Below are 19,151 nucleotides of genomic sequence, written 5' to 3'. Positions count from 1 at the left end.
CATGTTCAATGACATATGGATCAATCAACTTCACAAGTGAAGAAACTGCCATAATTTAACAAAGATCTGAAATCTAAATCAGAGCATCATTTGATGCATGTAAATAATGGATAAAAACATGATGCATTGTGGTCCATAGTGACGTTCAGCAGGTTGGGGGGGGGGGGGGGGGGGGTCCAGTCCATTTCCAGTCCAGTCAATTCACAAAGCAAACCTAATTCCAAATGTTCCTGATTGAAGAGAACTGGAGTTTCAGTGTACTTTCTGATTGGATGAGATCTGAACCCCGACGTTCAGTATCAAGTACATGTTGCAAGCAGCATTGTTGTATGGGATATGTCAAAGCCAGCTTTTGATCAAGTCATGATTGGGGTCAATTTGAATTGAAGTCAGTCAATTGAGGAAGTGAATTGTATTTAATATTGCGAATGTAAAAACTTGGAATAAATAACGTCTGCTTTTCAGTTTGAGAAATCATTGAAAAAAATAATAATAATTTATTGTATTGGAATTTCAGTTGACTTCCTGAATTGATGACTTCTAATTCACCTTGACCACAACCCCAGATCAAGTGCATCACGTGTAGCTGCATTAGGCAGTGTTGGCGTCCCTCTTCCCAATCTGGCAGTACAGGGTCATGGCGAAGGCCATTCCAAAGAGCTGAAACACAAAACCGGTACGTCACAACCCATTCACTACCAGGCTATAGCCCGGTCCCACATCAGTTTGTGGCGTCTAGCCTGGTTCCAGATCCATTTGTACAGTCTTGCCAACAGGTTGTTAATTGGCAATGACAAACAGCCATCGGCGTTGCCAAGGTGCCAACAGATCTGGGACCAGGATACATTCACTAAGTACTGAGTGAATTGCACATATCCATCTTAATACCAATGAGAACAGACATAAAGTAAGAGTTAGTGAAGATGAAACAGACCAGTACTGAACAGTGACTAGAACTATACAAATGTATTCCATTTATATGACTGGTACAGTACATAATACAGTGTATGAAGAGGCTTTGTTATGCATAATATAGTGTAGTAATAGAGGCGTGGTTATGCATAGTGTATTAATAGAGGTGTGGTTATGTATAATAGTGTATTAATAGAGGCTTTGTTATGCATAGTGTATTAATAGAGGCTTTGTTATGCATAGTGTATTAATAGAGGCTTTGTTATGCATAGTGTATTAATAGAGGCTTTGTTATGCATAATAGTGTATTAATAGAGGCTTTGTTATGCATAATAGTGTATTAATAGAGGCTTTGTTATGCATAGTGTATTAATAGAGGCTTTGTTATGCATAGTGTATTAATAGAGGCTTTGTTATGCATAGTGTATTAATAGAGGCGTGGTTATGCATAATAGTGTATTAATAGAGGCTTTGTTATGCATAATATAGTGTATTAATAGAGGCTTTGTTATGCATAATATAGTGTATTAATAGAGGCGTGGTTATGCATAGTGTAGTAATAGAGGCGTGGTTATGCATAGTGTAGTAATAGAGGCGTGGTTATGCATAGTGTATTAATAGAGGCGTGGTTATGTATAATAGTGTATTAATAGAGGCTTTGTTATGCATAGTGTATTAATAGAGGCTTTGTTATGCATAGTGTATTAATAGAGGCTTTGTTATGCATAGTGTATTAATAGAGGCTTTGTTATGCATAATAGTGTATTAATAGAGGCTTTGTTATGCATAATAGTGTATTAATAGAGGCTTTGTTATACATAGTGTATTAATAGAGGCTTTGTTATGCATAGTGTATTAATAGAGGCTTTGTTATGCATAATAGTGTATTAATAGAGGCTTTGTTATGCATAATATAATGTATTAATAGAGGCTTTGTTATGCATAATATAGTGTATTAATAGAGGCTTTGTTATAGAGATTGGACTTTTGGATTCTTACCATCAAGACTGCGATACCAAATGCAATCCCCAGCGCGATGACTGCGTTCTTCTCCATGAAGGAAGTCACAAACTTGACACAAGGCTGCAGAGGACAAAGCAAACAGTCAACACTAGTGAACACCAGGTCAAGGCTACTGTACGAAGACACAGTCAACACCAGGTCGAGGCAACTGTACGAAGACACAGTCAACACCAGGTCGAGGCAACTGTACGAAGACACAGTCAACACCAGGTCGAGGCAACTGTACGAAGACACAGTCAACACCAGGTCGAGGCAACTGTACGAAGACACAGTCAACACCAGGTCAAGGCAACTGTACGAAGACAGTCAACACCAGGTCAAGGCAACTGTACGAAGACACAGTCAACACCAGGTCGAGGCAACTGTACGAAGACACAGTCAACACCAGGTCGAGGCAACTGTACGAAGACACAGTCAACACCAGGTCGAGGCAACTGTACGAAGACAGTCAACACCAGGTCGAGGCAACTGTACGAAGACACAGTCAACACCAGGTCAAGGCAACTGTACGAAGACACAGTCAACACCAGGTCAAGGCAACTGTACGAAGACACAGTCAACACCAGGTCAAGGCAACTGTACAAAGACACAGTCAACACCAGGTCAAGGCAACTGTACGAAGACACAGTCAACACCAGGTCAAGGCAACTGTACGAAGACACAGTCAACACCAGGTCAAGGCAACTGTACGAAGACACAGTCAACACCAGGTCAAGGCAACTGTACGAAGACACAGTCAACACCAGGTCAAGGCAACTGTACGAAGACACAGTCAACACCAGGTCAAGGCAACTGTACGAAGACACAGTCAACACCAGGTCAAGGCAACTGTACGAAGACACAGTCAACACCAGGTCAAGGCAACTGTACGAAGACACAGTCAACACCAGGTCAAGGCAACTGTACGAAGACACTAGTAAACACCAGGTCAAGGTAACTGTACGAAGACACTAGTAAACACCAGGTCAAGGTAACTGTACGAAGACACTAGTAAACACCAGGTCAAGGTAACTGTACGAAGACACAGTCAACACCAGGTCAAGGCTACTGTACAAAGACACAGTCAACACTAGTGAACACCAGGTCAAGGTAACTGTACGAAGACGCTAGTAAACACCAGGTCAAGGCAACTGTACAAAGACACAGTCAACACTAGTGAACACCAGGTCAAGGTAACCGTACGAAGACACAGTCAACACCAGGTCAAGGTAACCGTACGAAGACAGTGAACACCAGGTCAAGGCAACCGTGAACACGAAGACAGTGAACACCAGGTCAAGGCAACCGTGACGAAGACAGTGAACACCAGGTCAAGGCAACCGTACGAAGACAGTGTACACCAGGTCAAGGCAACCGTACGAAGACAGTGAACACCAGGTCAAGGTAACCGTACGAAGACAGTCAACACCAGGTCAAGGCAACTGTACGAAGACAGTCAACACCAGGTCAAGGCAACTGTACGAAGACAGTGAACACCAGGTCAAGGCAACTGTACGAAGACAGTGAACACCAGGTCAAGGCAACTGTACGAAGACACAGTCAACACCAGGTCAAGGCTACTGTACGAAGACACAGTCAACACCAGGTCAAGGCTACTGTACGAAGACACAGTCAACACCAGGTCAAGGCTACTGTACGAAGACACAGTCAACACCAGGTCAAGGCTACTGTACGAAGACACAGTCAACACCAGGTCAAGGCTACTGTACGAAGACACAGTCAACACCAGGTCAAGGCTACTGTACGAAGACACAGTCAACACCAGGTCAAGGCAACTGTACGAAGACACAGTCAACACCAGGTCAAGGCTACTGTACGAAGACACAGTCAACACCAGGTCAAGGCAACTGTACGAAGACACAGTCAACACCAGGTCAAGGCTACTGTACGAAGACACAGTCAACACCAGGTCAAGGCTACTGTACGAAGACACTGCTTTGTGGTTGTATCATCCTGGAACCCTCTATGGTTTCATGTGGCTGTAGATCAGTTCCCTGGACAGGTTCTGTTTATAGGAGTGTAGTGGAATGTAGAGTAGTGGTAGTGTAGTGTAATGGTTATGTATGGTAGTGTAGTGTAGTGGTAATGTTAATGTATGGTAGTGTAGTGTAGTGTAATGGTAATGTATGGTAGTGTAGAGTAGTGTAATGTTAATGTATGGTAGTGTAGAGTAGTGTAATGGTAATGTATGGTAGTGTAGTGTAGTGTAATGGTAATGTATGGTAGTGTAGAGTAGTGGTAATGTTAATGTATGGTAGTGTAGTGTAATGGTAATGTATGGTAGTGTAGTGTAATGGTAATGTATGGTAGTGTAGTGTGAATGGTAATGTATGGTAGTGTAGTGTAGTGGAATGTATGGTAGTGGTAGTGTAGTGGAATGGTAATGTATGGTAGTGGAATGGTAATGTATGGTAGTGGTAGTGTAGTGTAATGGTAATGTAGAGTAGTGGAATGGTAATGTAGAGTAGTGGTAGTGGAATGGTAATGTATGGTAGTGGTAGTGGAATGGTAATGTATGGTAGTGTAGTGGAATGGTAATGTATGGTAGTGTAGTGGAATGGTAATGTATGGTAGTGTAGTGGAATGGTAATGTATGGTAGTGTAGTGGAATGGTAATGTATGGTAGTGTAGTGGAATGGTAATGTATGGTAGTGTAGTGGAATGGTAATGTATGGTAGTGTAGTGGAATGGTAATGTAGAGTAGTGTAGTGGAATGGTAATGTAGAGTAGTGTAGTGGAATGGTAATGTAGAGTAGTGTAGTGGAATGGTAATGTAGAGTAGTGTAGTGGAATGGTAATGTAGAGTAGTGTAGTGGAATGGTAATGTAGAGTAGTGTAGTGGAATGGTAATGTAGAGTAGTGTAGTGGAATGGTAATGTAGAGTAGTGTAGTGGAATGGTAATGTAGAGTAGTGTAGTGGAATGGTAATGTAGGGTAGTGTAGTGGAATGGTAATGTATGGTAGTGTAGTGGAATGGTAATGTATGGTAGTGTAGTGGAATGGTAATGTATGTAGTGTAGTGGAATGGTAATGTATGGTAGTGTAGTGGAATGGTAATGTATGGTAGTGTATTGGAATGGTAATGTATGGTAGTGTATTGGAATGGTAATGTATGGTAGTGTATTGGAATGGTAATGTATGGTAGTGTAGTGGAATGGTAATGTATGGTAGTGTAGTGGAATGGTAATGTATGGTAGTGTAGTGGAATGGTAATGTAGAGTAGTGGAATGTAGAGTAGTGGAATGGTAATGTATGGTAGTGTAGTGGAATGGTAATGTATGGTAGTGTAGTGGAATGGAATGTAGAGTAGTGGAATGGAATGTAGAGTAGTGGAATGGTAATGTATAGTAGTGTAGTGGTTTGTAGAGTAGTGGAATGTAGAGTAGTGGTAGTGTAGTGTAATGGTAATGTATGGTAGTGTAGTGGAATGTAGAGTAGTGGTAGTGTAGTGGAATGTAGAGTAGTGGGCGTGTAATGGTAATGTATGGTAGTGTAGTGGTAATGTATGGCAGTGTAATGGTAATGGTAACGTAGTGCAGCAGTAATGTAATGTGTGTTTATTGATGGTTCCTTTATACCAAGTAAAGCCACCTTCCTTGAGTTTTCTAAATAGTATTTCATTAATAATATGAGATTGTCTGCTTACCGTTGAGTACACTTGGCGTCCATTTGCACTTTGGCACGCCTGAGCAGGGTCAACACAGTCACAAGAGCTGGGGACAGTGGAGCCCCAGTCAGAGGGTCCGTTGATCAGTCCACAGCACTTTGCCTGGAAAACAAAGGAGTTACACCTCCGTCTCACCGACACAGGGGTTGTGTTCAGTAAAGGCACACTGTCATTTTCCCGTTGAAAAATATTTCACTACAATCTGTTCAGGTAGCAACCCATCTAACATTTTAAAAAAGTTATTCAGTTAGTCGACAAAAATAATCCAATAACATTCATCGCCGATTAGAACAATTAATCTGGACCCAACTAATTAAGTTAAACCAAGAATTATTCATACATTCATGACAGGACCATCGATTACTGCGTCCCAAATTGCACCCCATTCCCTTTGGAAACAAAGTAGGACCCTATGGGTCCTGCTCAAAAGTAGTTCACTACAGGGAATTGATACAATTTGTGGCACATCCTATGTCCAGGTGATTCATTTTGGGACCTGTGAAACCACCACTTTTTGGGGGGCGGCAGGTAGCCTGGTGGATAGAGCATTGGGCCAGCAACTGAAAGGTTGCTAGATTGAATCCCCGAGCTGACAAGGTAAGACCAATTTAACTATGCTCCTGAACAAGGCAGTTAACCCTCTGCTCCTAGGCCGTCACTGTAAATAAGAATTTGTTATCATGGGTAATGCCATTGAGGAGTTTGAATTGTAGGGGGGGGTTGAACTTCATTGGCTGATCCCACCTGATGACCCTGTTGGAGTCATGTCCAACTTGGTCATCAGGAGAGATCAAAGAACTCATTTAACTTGTGATGAAGTGTACTACTTCAAAACAGCGAGTACCTCAACGGCGTTGCCCGTGTGTTCAGACACTATAATTAGACATGTAAAAAGAGAATCTATCATTCTCTATGGTACCTCCACTTCCAGTTTCTGTAAGTCTGTTTGAACTTCAGGCTTCTGGTCACTCAGTGGTAGCAGCTTCGCCAGACTCTCCTTCACCCACACCTGAGACTGGAAGAGGTCATTTACAGTCATGGACCAGTAGTGGAGTCACACAAAGACACAAAACCGGTGTGGAACAGTAGGAGAGTCACACAAAGACACGAAACAGGTGTGGAAAGCATGTTTTATTACCACATTCAAGAAGTGTCAAGGTCCCAACAGGTTAAGAGTTTCGGGCCAGGAACCGAGAGGTCGAAGGTTAGAATCCGAGCCGAATAAGGGACAAACTGTCGCTGTTCCTTTGCCCAAGGCAACCTAGTTGCACCTGTAAGTCGCTCTGTATAAGAGCTTCTCCTAAATGAATAAAATATAAAAATCTGATCGCAGCAAGGGGGTCATCACGGGAGATGTCCTCCTTACCTTCCCCTCACTAACAGTGGGTGTGTGAGACATCCCTCTGAGCACAGAATTCAGTTCAACTTCTATTCCACGTTAGTTCAACGTAATTTCATTGAAATGTGGAACCGCTGATTCAACCAGTGAGGGTTCCCTCCTTACCTTCTTCTCTCCGACAGCTCCCAGGATTCCGGCGATCAACAGGAGGATGAAGATGAGGAGCAGCCCGATGAAGAACTGAAACAAACCAATAACAGCACCCACATGATATTTGTCCCATTAAGGCAACGGGACAGATACCTGGATTTAACAGAACATTTTCATCTAATTTAGGGGTTTTCCAAAACTGTAATGATACTCTGATCCTTCAGACAAGGATTTGGTCATCCAATACCACCTTTAAAAAAAATATATATAATAATAATAATAATAATTCAGGATTCAAATTTAGTGATGAGGCTATTTTGATACAGGAAAAAATATTTACCCAATTTGTGTTACAGCCTGAACTCAAAATGGATTAAACATACCACCCCCCTCACCCATTTATGCACAATACTGCACAATGGCAACAAAAACATGTTTTAGACATTTGCACATTTATTGAAATCTCATTTATAAAAGTATCCACCCAACCCCCCTTAAATACTTTCTGAAGGCACAATATAAAGGGATTTGCTCCATTTTAAATTGGACTTATTTCCATTAAATCTAGTTCACGCATCTCTGTGTCCCTGTAATAGTGAAGTAGTAACCCCAATGTCAATTAGATGGCGTGGTGTGGGCCAATTCAAAGCACTGAAAATCTGGATTCTGTGATCTTGACATGTTGCCATCTGGATCAGATTGATCCAATTATTTTCTGGAGGGGAGAAAAAAAATGGCTGAAAAACAGCCAGATTGTTTCTGTTATCCAGGATCAGATCAGACGATTACAGACTCTGGAACATTCCGATCTTTAAAGTTGTGAAAAACAGATTGTAATCATCTGATCCTGGATAACAAAAACAATCTGTTTTTCACAACTTTAAAGATCGGAATGTTCCAGAGTCTGTAATCGTCTGATCTGATCCTGGATAACAGAAACAGACTCTGGATCATTCCGATCTCTAAAGTTGTAAACTGTCCATAGAAGTCTTTTCCAAAGGGTGACCTGGGAAACCAGCTCACTCTTGGCATCTCTTTTGTAAGAGTGACATCTCTGACATGTATGAAAAGGTTAAATAAATGATTGTGTGACGGTACTTTTTCCACATTGTTCCATCTACATACAAACACGCCATAATGACAAAGCCAAAACAGGTTTAGCATTTTTTTGCAAATTTAAAAAACTGAAATCTTATTTACATAAGTATTCAGACCCTTTGTTATGAGACTCGAAATTGATCTCAGGTGTATCTTACTTACATTGATCATCCTTGATATGTTTCTACAACTTGAATGGAGTCCACCTGTGGTCAACTTAATTGGAGATGATTAGGAAAGGAACACATCTGTCTTTACAAAGTCCCAGGGTTGACCGTGCATGACAGAGCAAAAACCAATCCGTGAGGTTCAAGGAGTTGTCCGTAGAGCACCGATACGGGATTGTGTCAAGGCACAGATACAGGGAAGGATAAGCCAAAAATATTCTGTGGCATTGAACAGTGGCGTCCATCATTCTTAAATGGAAGACGTTTGGAACCACCAAGACTCAACCTAGAGCTGGCCTCACGGCCAAACTGAGCAATAGGGGGAAGGGGCTTGGTCAGTGACGTGACCAAGAACCGAATGGTCACTGACCGAGCTCTAGAATTCCTCTGGAGATGGGAGAACCTTCCAGAATGACAACAATCTTCGCAGTACTCCACCAATCAGGCCTTTATGGTAGAGTGGCCAGACAGAAGCCACTCCTCAGTAAAAAGGCTTGGAGTTTGCTGGAAGGAACCTAAAGAACTCCGACCATGAGAAAAATGATTGTGTGATGAAACCAAGATTTAACTCTTTGGCCTGAATGCCAAGCGTCATGTCTTGAGGAAATCTGGCACCATCCCTACGGTGAAGCGTGGTGGTGGCAGCATCATGCTATGGGGGACGTGTTTCAGTGGCAGGGACAAGGAGACTAGTCCGTAATGAGGGAAAGATGAACAGAGCAAAGTACAGAGAGATACTTGATGAAAACCTGTTCCAGATCACTCAGGACCTCAGACTGGGGTGAAGGTTCACCTTCCAACAGGACAACGACAATAAGCACACAGTCAACACAGAAGTAGCTTCCGGACAAGTCCCAATGTCTTTGAGTGGCCAGAGCCCAGACTTGAACCCGATCAAACATCTCTGGAGAGACCTGAAAAAAGCTGTGCAGCAACGCTCCCGATTCAACCTAACAGATCTTGCAGGGATCTGCAGAGAAGAATGGGAACAACTCCCCAAATACAGGTGTGTCAAGCTTGTTGCATCATTCCCAACAAGACTCAAATTTGTAATCGCTGCCAAAAGTGCTTCAACAAAGTCCTGAGAAAAGGTCCTGAAGACTTATGTAACAGGGATTGATTTTATTACATTATTACAACCTGTTTTTGCTTTGTCATTCTGGGGTATTGTGATGTCATTCTGGGGTATTGTGATGTCATTAAAGGTGGGGTATCATTCTGGGGTATTGTGATGTCATTCTGGGGTATTGTGATGTCATTCTGGGGTATCATTATGTCATTATGGTATTGTGATGTCATTATGGGGTATTGTGATGTCATTATGGGGTATTGTGTCTAGATGGATGAGGGGGGGAAAGGTTCATATATTTTTGAATACGGCTGTAACATGAAATGTGGAAAAAGTCAAGAGGTCTGAATACTTTCTGAATGCTCTGCATATGAAGAGACTGGTTTGGTTAGAACCTAGAACCGCTTCAGCGGTTGGCTATTGGGACAGCATTATCCTGTGCAGTGTACAATGTAACATTTTAGATGTAAATGTGAGGGTTGGCTATTGTAAGGGAGTGTGCGTTTCCCCTCACCAGAATGAGCATGCATCGGTTTTCCTTAATGGCTCCACAGCAGCCCAGGAAGCCCAGTACCATGATGATGACGCCAACAGCTATCAGCAGGTCTACAAACGGCACTGCCTCATCCATTATCTGAGAGAGGAGGACAGACAGTCATTTTACATGGAGATGTGCTGAATAGGTTTATATTACTGGATGCATTTGTTTCAAGCTGTTATTTGTACTGTGTAAAGAGGGCTTTTGATGGTGTTGGCATTAATTTAGTGTCACACTGGGTATTTTCTTACCACGTTTCCATTCTTGCTCACTTTGAGGTAGATGGAGACACCAAGAATAATGCAGCCACTGATCTGGAAAACAAAATGAGATGACATTTTTTATCTAGAATCAACTTTAGAAAGTTGTGCGTTTCAATGTCACTGGGATTGAAGGAACAGGTCTTGTTTTCAACTCAACTTCAATGTGGATTCATTTAAAAGAATCACCACGAACTAGCTACATCTAGTGGCAACTCTGAGGAACTACAGTTGAACCACCATCACAATGGAGGAGATGCAGCATCATCCAGTCCCCACATGAGGATATCGTTCCTGGGTTAACAGTGGACTCTAGACCACATGGGAGAATCTCAATTGCATTAACTTGATTCCTCAGATCCTCTCCTCTTAAATCCAGAGGGGAGAGGATGCGAGGAATCCAGGAAATGAAATAGAGATTCTCCCGTGGTGTCAGAACTGATAGTGACAGGTTACATACATTGAATATTTAATTTAACTAATTTTTTTTGCCAGTCAACACAACTCCAGTCGCCATCAATGAATGATTTGTTTGAAAGCATTCCATACTCACAGTATGGGCCTGTGGACATGTAGACATGGGGTTAAATGTCAAGGCTACATGAATGAATGCTCATTATTTAGAGAGATTATATACCATATACCCACATTTATGTTGAAGACGTTCTATGATGACTGGACTATGAATCTGGTAATTATTTTGGCTTTCAAAAAGTTGATTCCCTTCAAGTTTAATTTTTCTTTTTTTAAATATTCTGATTGAGATTAACTCTAAATATGAGTCCCCACATCCACACAGCCCCCCCTTGTGGCCTGGAGTGGCATGCCCAAGCAGGAGAGGTGACATCCTGACTTGCATCTCGTAATTCCACAACCGTGCGTCCAGTGACTCAAAAACACAGGAACCAGAAAACCTCAGCACTTAAGCTAAATGCAATGAGGGCCGTTTCCAAGGTAAACACTGGGGTATAGTCTTCGACAAGAGAGTTACTGTATAGTGTCATTTCATCAAACAATGGCAACTTTTCTTAAGCCAGGGACACTTTAAAATGAGCTTCTACACACTGTCAATATATTACACTATCACCTACAGTAGGTCCAGTCATCTCTGGTTAATAAATTACACTATAACCTACAGTAGGTCCAGTCATCTCTGGTTAATATATTACACTATAACCTACAGTAGGTCCAGTCATCTCTGGTTAATATATTACACTATAACCTACAGTAGGTACAGTCACCTGGTCAAATACGTGGAGTGGTAAGACAAATTGTGGAAATGCAATGAACAGTTACATCCCTCTGATAAAGGAGATTTCTGGGACATGTAAATAGACCACATTACAAATAACAGAAGGCAGGGCAGGTATCAGTTCACCCTTATGCTTTTCCTATCAGATTGTTGCTAAGCAACTCAAGACAAAAAAAAAAACAACCTCGCAAAGCTTTTGTTTTTTTCTTGAGATAAAGACCCGGTCCCCTTGCCAAGACTGGACATGCAGAAAGCAACGAGTCTTTGACAAAGAACAGGTTGTGAGCAGATCCTTGCTATTGTCTGGTCATTCACTGGCCCTGACATCATCCCAAATGGTATCTGATTACCCATTGGCCCAGAGGAGTATGCTTCCAATCAAGATCAAGGAGTTAAACCAGCTAACTGGCCTGAATATAATCCCAAATGGAATCTGATTAGAGATGGTCTCAGGGCCTCATCCACACATCTAGATTTAGCTTTAACCAGAAAATAAATCTGTTGTTTCTCAAAGTTAGCAGGCTAACTCATTGATCCTGTTTTGTAGTATACCCCTCTGGTCAACAGTAGTGGACTATAGGGAGTACTAGGATTCCATTTGGGACACCTAATAGTAAATTGCACCTGTCCACAAAGGTCAGGTGACACCTTATACCTCAGACTGAATATCCTTTGTTTGTAAACCAACTCAACACAAAACGTACCTGGCGAGCCAAGTGTTCAGTTATTGCAGTGAGGCAACATTGTCTGCCTGAAAATATCACAAGTCTAAACCTTAGAGTACAGTTATGTCTAGATACAGTGGGGCAAAAAGTATTTAGTCAGCCAACAATTGTGCAAGTTCTCCCACTTAAAAAGACGAGAGAGGCCTGTAATTGTCATCATAGGTACACTTCAACTATGACAGACAAAATGAGGGAAAAAATCTTGCGTGGAGCCCCAGATCGAGGGAGATTATCAGTGGTCTTGTATGTCTTCCATTTCCTAATAATTGCTCCCACAGTTAATTTCTTCAAACCAAGCTGCTTACCTATTGCAGATTCAGTCTTCCCAGCCTGGTGCAGGTCTACAAATTTTGTTTCTGGTGTCCTTTGACAGCTCTTTGGTCTTGGCCATAGTAGAGTTTGGAGTGTGACTGTTTGAGGTTATGGACAGGTGTCTTTTATACTGATAACAAGTTCAAACAGGTGCTATTAATACAGGTAACAAGTGGAGGGCAGAGGAGCCTCTGAAAGAAGAAGTTACAGATCTGTGAGAGCCAGAAATCTGTGAGAGCCAGAAATCTGTGAGAGCCAGAAATCTGTGAGAGCCAGAAATATTGCTTATTTTCCACCATAATTTGCAAATAAATTCATTTTAAAAAATCCTACAATGTGATTTTCTGGATTTCTTTTCTTCTCATTTTGTCTGTCATATTTGAAGTGTACCTATGACGACAATTACAGGCCTCTCTCGTTTTTAAAATGGGAGAACTTGCAGAATTGGTGGCTGACTAAATACTTTTTGCCCCACTGTACATGACGAGTGGTATGCTCAACCGTGGAACACTGAGCACACGGCTTTCCATTCTAGAACGGCACAAGTGTTCCATTTTAGAAGACACTTCTGCAATAACATTCTGCCACCATCTCCTACAACAGTCATATAGAAGCTGAAGGAGTTCAAACCACACACTAAACACTGTGCCTGGTGACATTCAGCCAGATATCTGGATTGTATTCATTACACACCAAATGGAAGAAAACTGACCAAATCAGGGAGGGGTAGAGGCTTGTCCATTGAGAAACATTCATTTGTATTTATTTTTTAGCTATGGAGTGCACTAATGAATACGACCCTGCTTTAACTGTGGGAACTGAGAAGGTTTGTTATGCTATCGTCGCAAAGACAACAACCTTTATAATCAATGGAGGTAGAATTAGTTCTTCCCAGTCACCCGAAAGAATGAGTTCTCCTTCCCAGTCACCCCAGAGTGAGAAGCAGTTAGTCACTGTTCTACAATGTGCCAGTACTGCCCTAAGTGATTGTCTATTCAACAACTATGGACCAGAGGTTATAGTCGTAGACCAGTCCTCCCCTACCAGCAGCTTCATATGTTAATGAGACCAGGGGTAAACAAAGATTCATGTGGGACTTGTTGGGGAATAATCAGAATTGGTTGGTAACATAGATCAGATGTTTTATTTTCATGATATGCTTATGAGGTATTTCTCATAAGAATGTATTTTGTTGTACTATAGCGGTGGCCATTAATTATCTGTTCTATGTCAGGACTAAGTTGCATGGGCCGCAGAGAGGGGAGAGGTCAAGGGGTCATCATGTGTAAACATATCTTTTGCTCCACTGTGTCTGTGTGCCAGTCACTCTCCCCTCCGTGAGGTTGTATCTAAATGACAATTTGATATATCATAGGGTGGGGGTAATGTCTTGGTACCATTTTGTACCAAGGACGAAATAAGAGCTTTGTTTAGGAGACCAAACTGAACGATAATTTATAGCCAACTCGGTCTGGCGAGGGGATACTCCTCTCTGAAGTAAAGTCTTTTCTTTGTGTAAGTTCCTAAGACCTGTGGTTTTGTCATGTCATCTAGGGGGGGATGGATCTTTGCTATTAAAAAGGATCTCAGTTGCAATTTAGAGGGCCTCAGAGAATTCACTGATAAGACACTGAATTGATCTGAGAGTCACAGGGTTGTGATAGAGCTCATATAATTAAAGATGGACTTTGATAACTAACTCTGACTTGTGTTGTGGTTTGCTCTCATGATTTGGTAAATAGAGGAAATTTCCCTAATGAAACAGACTGAACTGAAACATGTCCTCAGGCCTAATGCAAACCCAGATTAATATGGGACTGGACTGAAACATGTCCTCAGGCCTAATGCAAACCCAGATTAATATGGGACTGTACTGAAACATGTCCTCAGGCCTAATGCAACACAGATTAATATAATAATAATAATAATAATATGAGGACTGGACTGAAACATGTCCTCAGGCCTAATGCAAACCCAGATTAATATGGGACTGTACTGAAACATGTCCTCAGGCCTAATGCAAACCCAGATTAATATGGGACTGTACTGAAACATGTCCTCAGGCCTAATGCAAACCCAGATTAATATGGGACTGTACTGAAACATGTCCTCAGGCCTAATGCAAACCCAGATTAATATGGGACTGTACTGAAACATGTCCTCAGGCCTAATGCAAACCCAGATTAATATGGGACTGTACTGAAACATGTCCTCAGGCCTAATGCAAACCCAGATTAATATGGGACTGTACTGAAACATGTCCTCAGGCCTAATGCAAACCCAGATTAATATGGGACTGTACTGAAACATGTCCTCAGGCCTAATGCAAACCCAGATTAATATGGTACTGTACTGAAACATGTCCTCAGGCCTAATGCAAACAGATTAATATGGTACTGTACTGAAACATGTCCTCAGGCCTAATGCAAACCCAGATTAATATGGGACTGTACTGAAACATGTCCTCAGGCCTAATGCAAACCCAGATTAATATGGGACTGTACTGAAACATGTCCTCAGGCCTAATGCAAACAGATTAATATGGTACTGTACTGAAACATGTCCTCATGCCTAGGCCACAGATTAATATGGGACTGAACTGAAACATGTCCTCAGAAACACAGATTAATATGGGACTGAACTGAAACATGTCCTCAGGCCTAATGCAAACACAGTTGAAGTCGGAAGTTCTTAGCCAAATACATTTAAACTCAGTTTCACAGTTCCTTACATTTAATCCTAGTAAAAATTCATTGTTTAGAGGATCACCACGTTATTTTAAGAATGTGAAATATCAGAATAATATGAGAGAAAGATTTATTTCAGCTTTTATTTCTTTCATCACATTCCCAGTTGGTCAGTTTACATGCTACCAAATACTAATTGAGTGGATTGCCATTAAATTGTTTAACTTGTGTTAAATGTGTCGGATAGCCTTCCACAATAAGTTGGGTGAATTTTGGCCCATTCCTCCTGACAGAGCAGGTGTAACAGTCAGGTTTGTAGGCCTCCTTGCTCACACATGCTTTTTCAGTTCTGCCCACAAATTATCTATAGGATTGAGTCAGGGCGTTGTGATGGCCACTCCAATACCTTGACTGTTGTCCTTAAGCCATTTTGCCACAACTCTGGAAGTATGCTTGGGGTCATTGCCCATTTGGAAGACCCATTTGCGACCAAGCTTTAATTTCCTGACTGATGTCTTGAGATGTTTCTTCAGTATATCCATATAATATTCCTACCTCATGACGCCATCTATTTTGTAAAGTACACCAGTCCCTCCTGCAGCAAAGCACCCCCACAACATGATGCTGCCACCCCCGTGCTTCACGGTTGGGATGATGTTCTTCGACACACAAGCCTCCCCCTTTTTCCTCCAAACATAATGATGGTCATTCTGGCCAAACAGTTCTATTTTTGTTTCATCAGACCAGAGGACATTTCTCCAAAAAGTACATTCTGTGTCCCCATGTGGAGTTGCAATCCGTAGTTTGGCTTTATGGTGGTTTTGGAGCAGTGGCTTATTCCCTGCTAAGCGGCCTTTCAGGTTGTGTCGATATAGGACTCGTTTTACTGTGGAGAGAGATACCTTCAGGCGTTTGGAAATTGCTCCCAAGAATGAACCAGACTTGGAGGTCTACAATTTTTTTCAGAAGTCTTGGCTGATTTCTTTTGATTTTCCCATGATGTCAAGCAAAGAGGCACTGAATCTGAAGGTAGGCCTTGAAATACATCCACAGGTACACCTCCAATGGACTCAAATTATGTCAATTAGCCTATCAGAAGCTTCTGAAGCCAGGACAATTTTTAAAAAAAATTCCAAGCTGTTTAAAGGCACAGTCAATTTAGTGGATGTAAACTTCTGACCCACTGGAATTGCGATAGTGAATGAATGTCTTTGTGGAGTGGTTGAAAAGAGAGTTTTAATGACTCCACTCTAAGTGCTGTTAACTTCCAGACTTCAACTGTACATAGTGCTGTAACCTGCGAGTCTCTACAGTGCTGCAACTCTCCAACCTGTTATACTACATTAGTGATGAACCTCTCCAACCGGTCATGCTACATTACAGTGCTGTACTGTACCCACTACAGGTTAGCGCCTCTTCACCCCATAACAAAAGTGTTTGGCTACTAACACCACATGAGTTTAATACACTTTCCACTACCCAATCTAGACACAACCCCTAGTTTAATACACGTTCCACTACCCCATCTAGACACAACCCCTAGTTTAATACACGTTCCACTACCCCATCTAGACACAACCCCTAGTTTAATACACGTTCCACTACCCCATCTAGACACAACCCCTAGTTTAATACACGTTCCACTACCCCATCTATCTTTAGACACCCCAACCCCTAGTTTAATACACGTTCCACTACCCCATCTAGACACAACCCCTAGGCTTCTGAACATAGATATGTACAGGACATTCCAGAGAAAGAATAGAATAACAGCTCTATAAAAGTGACATAATTGTATATTTTATTTATTCATTCGATTAGCTCCGGCCTTCCATTGGATCACCTAGATGGAGTGTTGTGACATACTGATTAGGCTCCATATCGACCCCAATCTTTAAGAGCGCCACTAAATACCTGGGGGGGGGGTGGTATCTGGTTTGTTTAAGGTTCGGTAAACATAGGCAAAAACTCAGGACAAGTCCTGGCAACAGGCTAAGGACAGATAAACAGGAAGCACTACACTTAGTGATATTTTCCACATCAACAGTAGTAGAATATTGTATGTCCTACGTTGCCTGTCCAGGCTATGGTTGGGAGACTAGTTTAAGAAGAAGTTGACAAAACATACAGAGAAAAGGGACTTTGCTGTAAGGTTTCTTTCTACACAGATTAAATCACATCTTCTAAAACAACTACTTGTAAAAACTCTGGACAGAGACCAAAAAAGTGATTGTTATAATTATTTGAAGGGTTTAGATCTGAGAAGTGCATCTATACATTATCCTGCTATGACCTCCCTCTGGTCGGGCTGAGAAAGTGGCAAAATGGAATTATCATTGATTTGATAATGTCTTTAGAAAAGATGGAAAAAGCCAGTGTGGCTCTATAGAACAGAAACCATACGAAGGAGGGAGTGGTCAGTGTTTGTCTAAGGCTTCATGAATGTTAGTCATGTGATGTTCACACATTGTTTCCATAGAAATTTGATCGTCATCTCATTTCCATAGCAGACATGTAAACAGAGTTTAAAATGGATTACTATGTGTACTAGGCTACTAGTTGATCACTAAACAAACAAACACATCACTGACTACACACACATTTATGATTAAAAACCTTCGTCAAACCAATGGAGGACACTATAGCTAAAGTAGAGAATGTAGGTTAATAGGACTCACCCAGAACAGTAGATTGAAGAGGAAGAGCAAGTACTTGATACACTTATTCACAGCCATCTTCTAACCTTCCAACAGACAGGAAAGATGGGATATGACAGACCAATGTTAAGTTAATCTCTATTCCTCTGTTCCAGACCCACCCTGGTGTTGCAGGTGTGTGTGTGAGAGGGTTCTTTTACAAGCCCGTATTTAAAAGCTGTGGGTGTGGTTCCTGACTAGTCAGTCCAGTCCAGGCTCCTACCAGTCCCCTCTCTCTAGCTCGTATTTAAAAGCTGTGGGTGTGGTTACTGACTACTCAGTCCAGTCACCAACACTCTCCTACATAAAGACCCCACAGAAAACACCCTCCTCTAACCTGACCCTCAGTCTTCTAGATAGTGAAACCCCAGAGCAAACATCCTCCTCTGTTTGTAGTTAAATAGTTAAACTAGTTCTGACTCTCACTTGAGAAGCACAATTTACTCAGAGCACAACAGTGGCAGACTGATCACCAAAACTACAACAGCTATATCCTGGGTAAAGAGTTTGCATGATGCCCTGAATATGCTTTCTGTATGGTCCTCATCACCTGCCTTTCTGAAGAACAATGGTATATTTTCCTTCATTAGATTGATTGGAAAGTCCTGTTATAAAGGGCTTGATTTGGCAATGGGACGAATTCCAAATCAACCTCTATCACCTAGGCCAGGGGTGTTCAACTCATAGCATGGAGGTCCTCCTGTCTGCTGATTTTAGTTTTTTCCTTTCAATTAAGACCTAGACAACCAGGTGAGGATAGTTCCTTACTAATTAGTGTCCTTAATTCATCAATCAAGTACAAGGGAGGAGTGAAAAACCACAGACACTCAGCCCTTCGTGGAATGAGTTTGACATGTGACCTAGGCCCGCTTGGATATTCTAAATGATCAAATAGGTGAAGGCAATAATATGTTAATTGCTTCACCTTGCCTTATGATAGGCTGGGTGGAGTTTTCACCATTTTGCTTACACCTTTCCAATCATTTCAGATCTACAGGAGTGGCTAGGGAGTAGGCGATAGTCGTCGGTTTGGAATTCAGCCAATCTCTCAAAGTCCTCTGCTGGCTCGTTCATCAGTGTAATCAGCCAGTAACAATTATCATCTGAGTCCAATTAACTAATTACACCTACTGCCAATAAACTACATTAAAAAACGCTCACAAGCTGTACCTACTGCCGATGAACTACATTATCAAGGCTCACAAGCTGTACCTACTGCCAATGAACTACATTATCAAGGTTCACAAGCTGTATCT

At 41.7% G+C, this 19,151-nt stretch overlaps 1 protein-coding gene across 2 annotated transcripts; it reads right to left on the bottom strand.

The window, feature by feature from the left end:
- Window positions 1-191: 191 nt before the first annotated feature.
- On the bottom strand, window positions 192-18,426 carry LOC124022039 (tetraspanin-8-like). 2 transcript variants are annotated; one of them, XM_046337092.1, is made up of 8 exons: window positions 17,878-18,426; window positions 10,215-10,277; window positions 9,940-10,059; window positions 7,107-7,181; window positions 6,522-6,617; window positions 5,582-5,704; window positions 1,912-1,995; window positions 192-660 (listed from the first exon to the last, which is right to left on the bottom strand). In XM_046337092.1, exons 1-8 carry the CDS (start codon window positions 17,932-17,934, stop codon window positions 592-594), a joined length of 687 nt encoding a protein of 228 aa, XP_046193048.1. In that variant the 5' UTR covers window positions 17,935-18,426; the 3' UTR covers window positions 192-591. The 2 variants fall into 2 exon arrangements, with proteins under 2 accessions (XP_046193048.1, XP_046193049.1); XM_046337093.1 differs by lacking the exon at window positions 1,912-1,995.
- Between the last annotated feature and the right edge of the window lie 725 nt (window positions 18,427-19,151).

Source organism: Oncorhynchus gorbuscha, unplaced genomic scaffold (assembly GCF_021184085.1).
Source record: "Oncorhynchus gorbuscha isolate QuinsamMale2020 ecotype Even-year unplaced genomic scaffold, OgorEven_v1.0 Un_scaffold_1279, whole genome shotgun sequence".
NCBI classification, from domain to species: domain Eukaryota; kingdom Metazoa; phylum Chordata; class Actinopteri; order Salmoniformes; family Salmonidae; genus Oncorhynchus; species Oncorhynchus gorbuscha.
The sequence above is the reverse complement of the archived record's forward strand: the minus strand, read 5'-3'. Positions and strand labels throughout refer to the sequence as shown.

Bases quoted from the DNA above. Each gene is read 5' to 3' on its own strand.
- LOC124022039 (XM_046337092.1), bottom strand. From the start codon at position 17,934: ATGGCTGTGAATAAGTGTATCAAGTACTTGCTCTTCCTCTTCAATCTA. The intron at 6,618-7,106 runs GTAAGGAGGGAA...GACCTCTTCCAG, and splicing joins GAGCTGTCGGAGAGAAGAAG to TCTCAGGTGTGGGTGAAGGA. The intron at 661-1,911 runs GTAAGAATCCAA...TTTGTGTTTCAG, and splicing joins TTGGTATCGCAGTCTTGATG to CTCTTTGGAATGGCCTTCGC.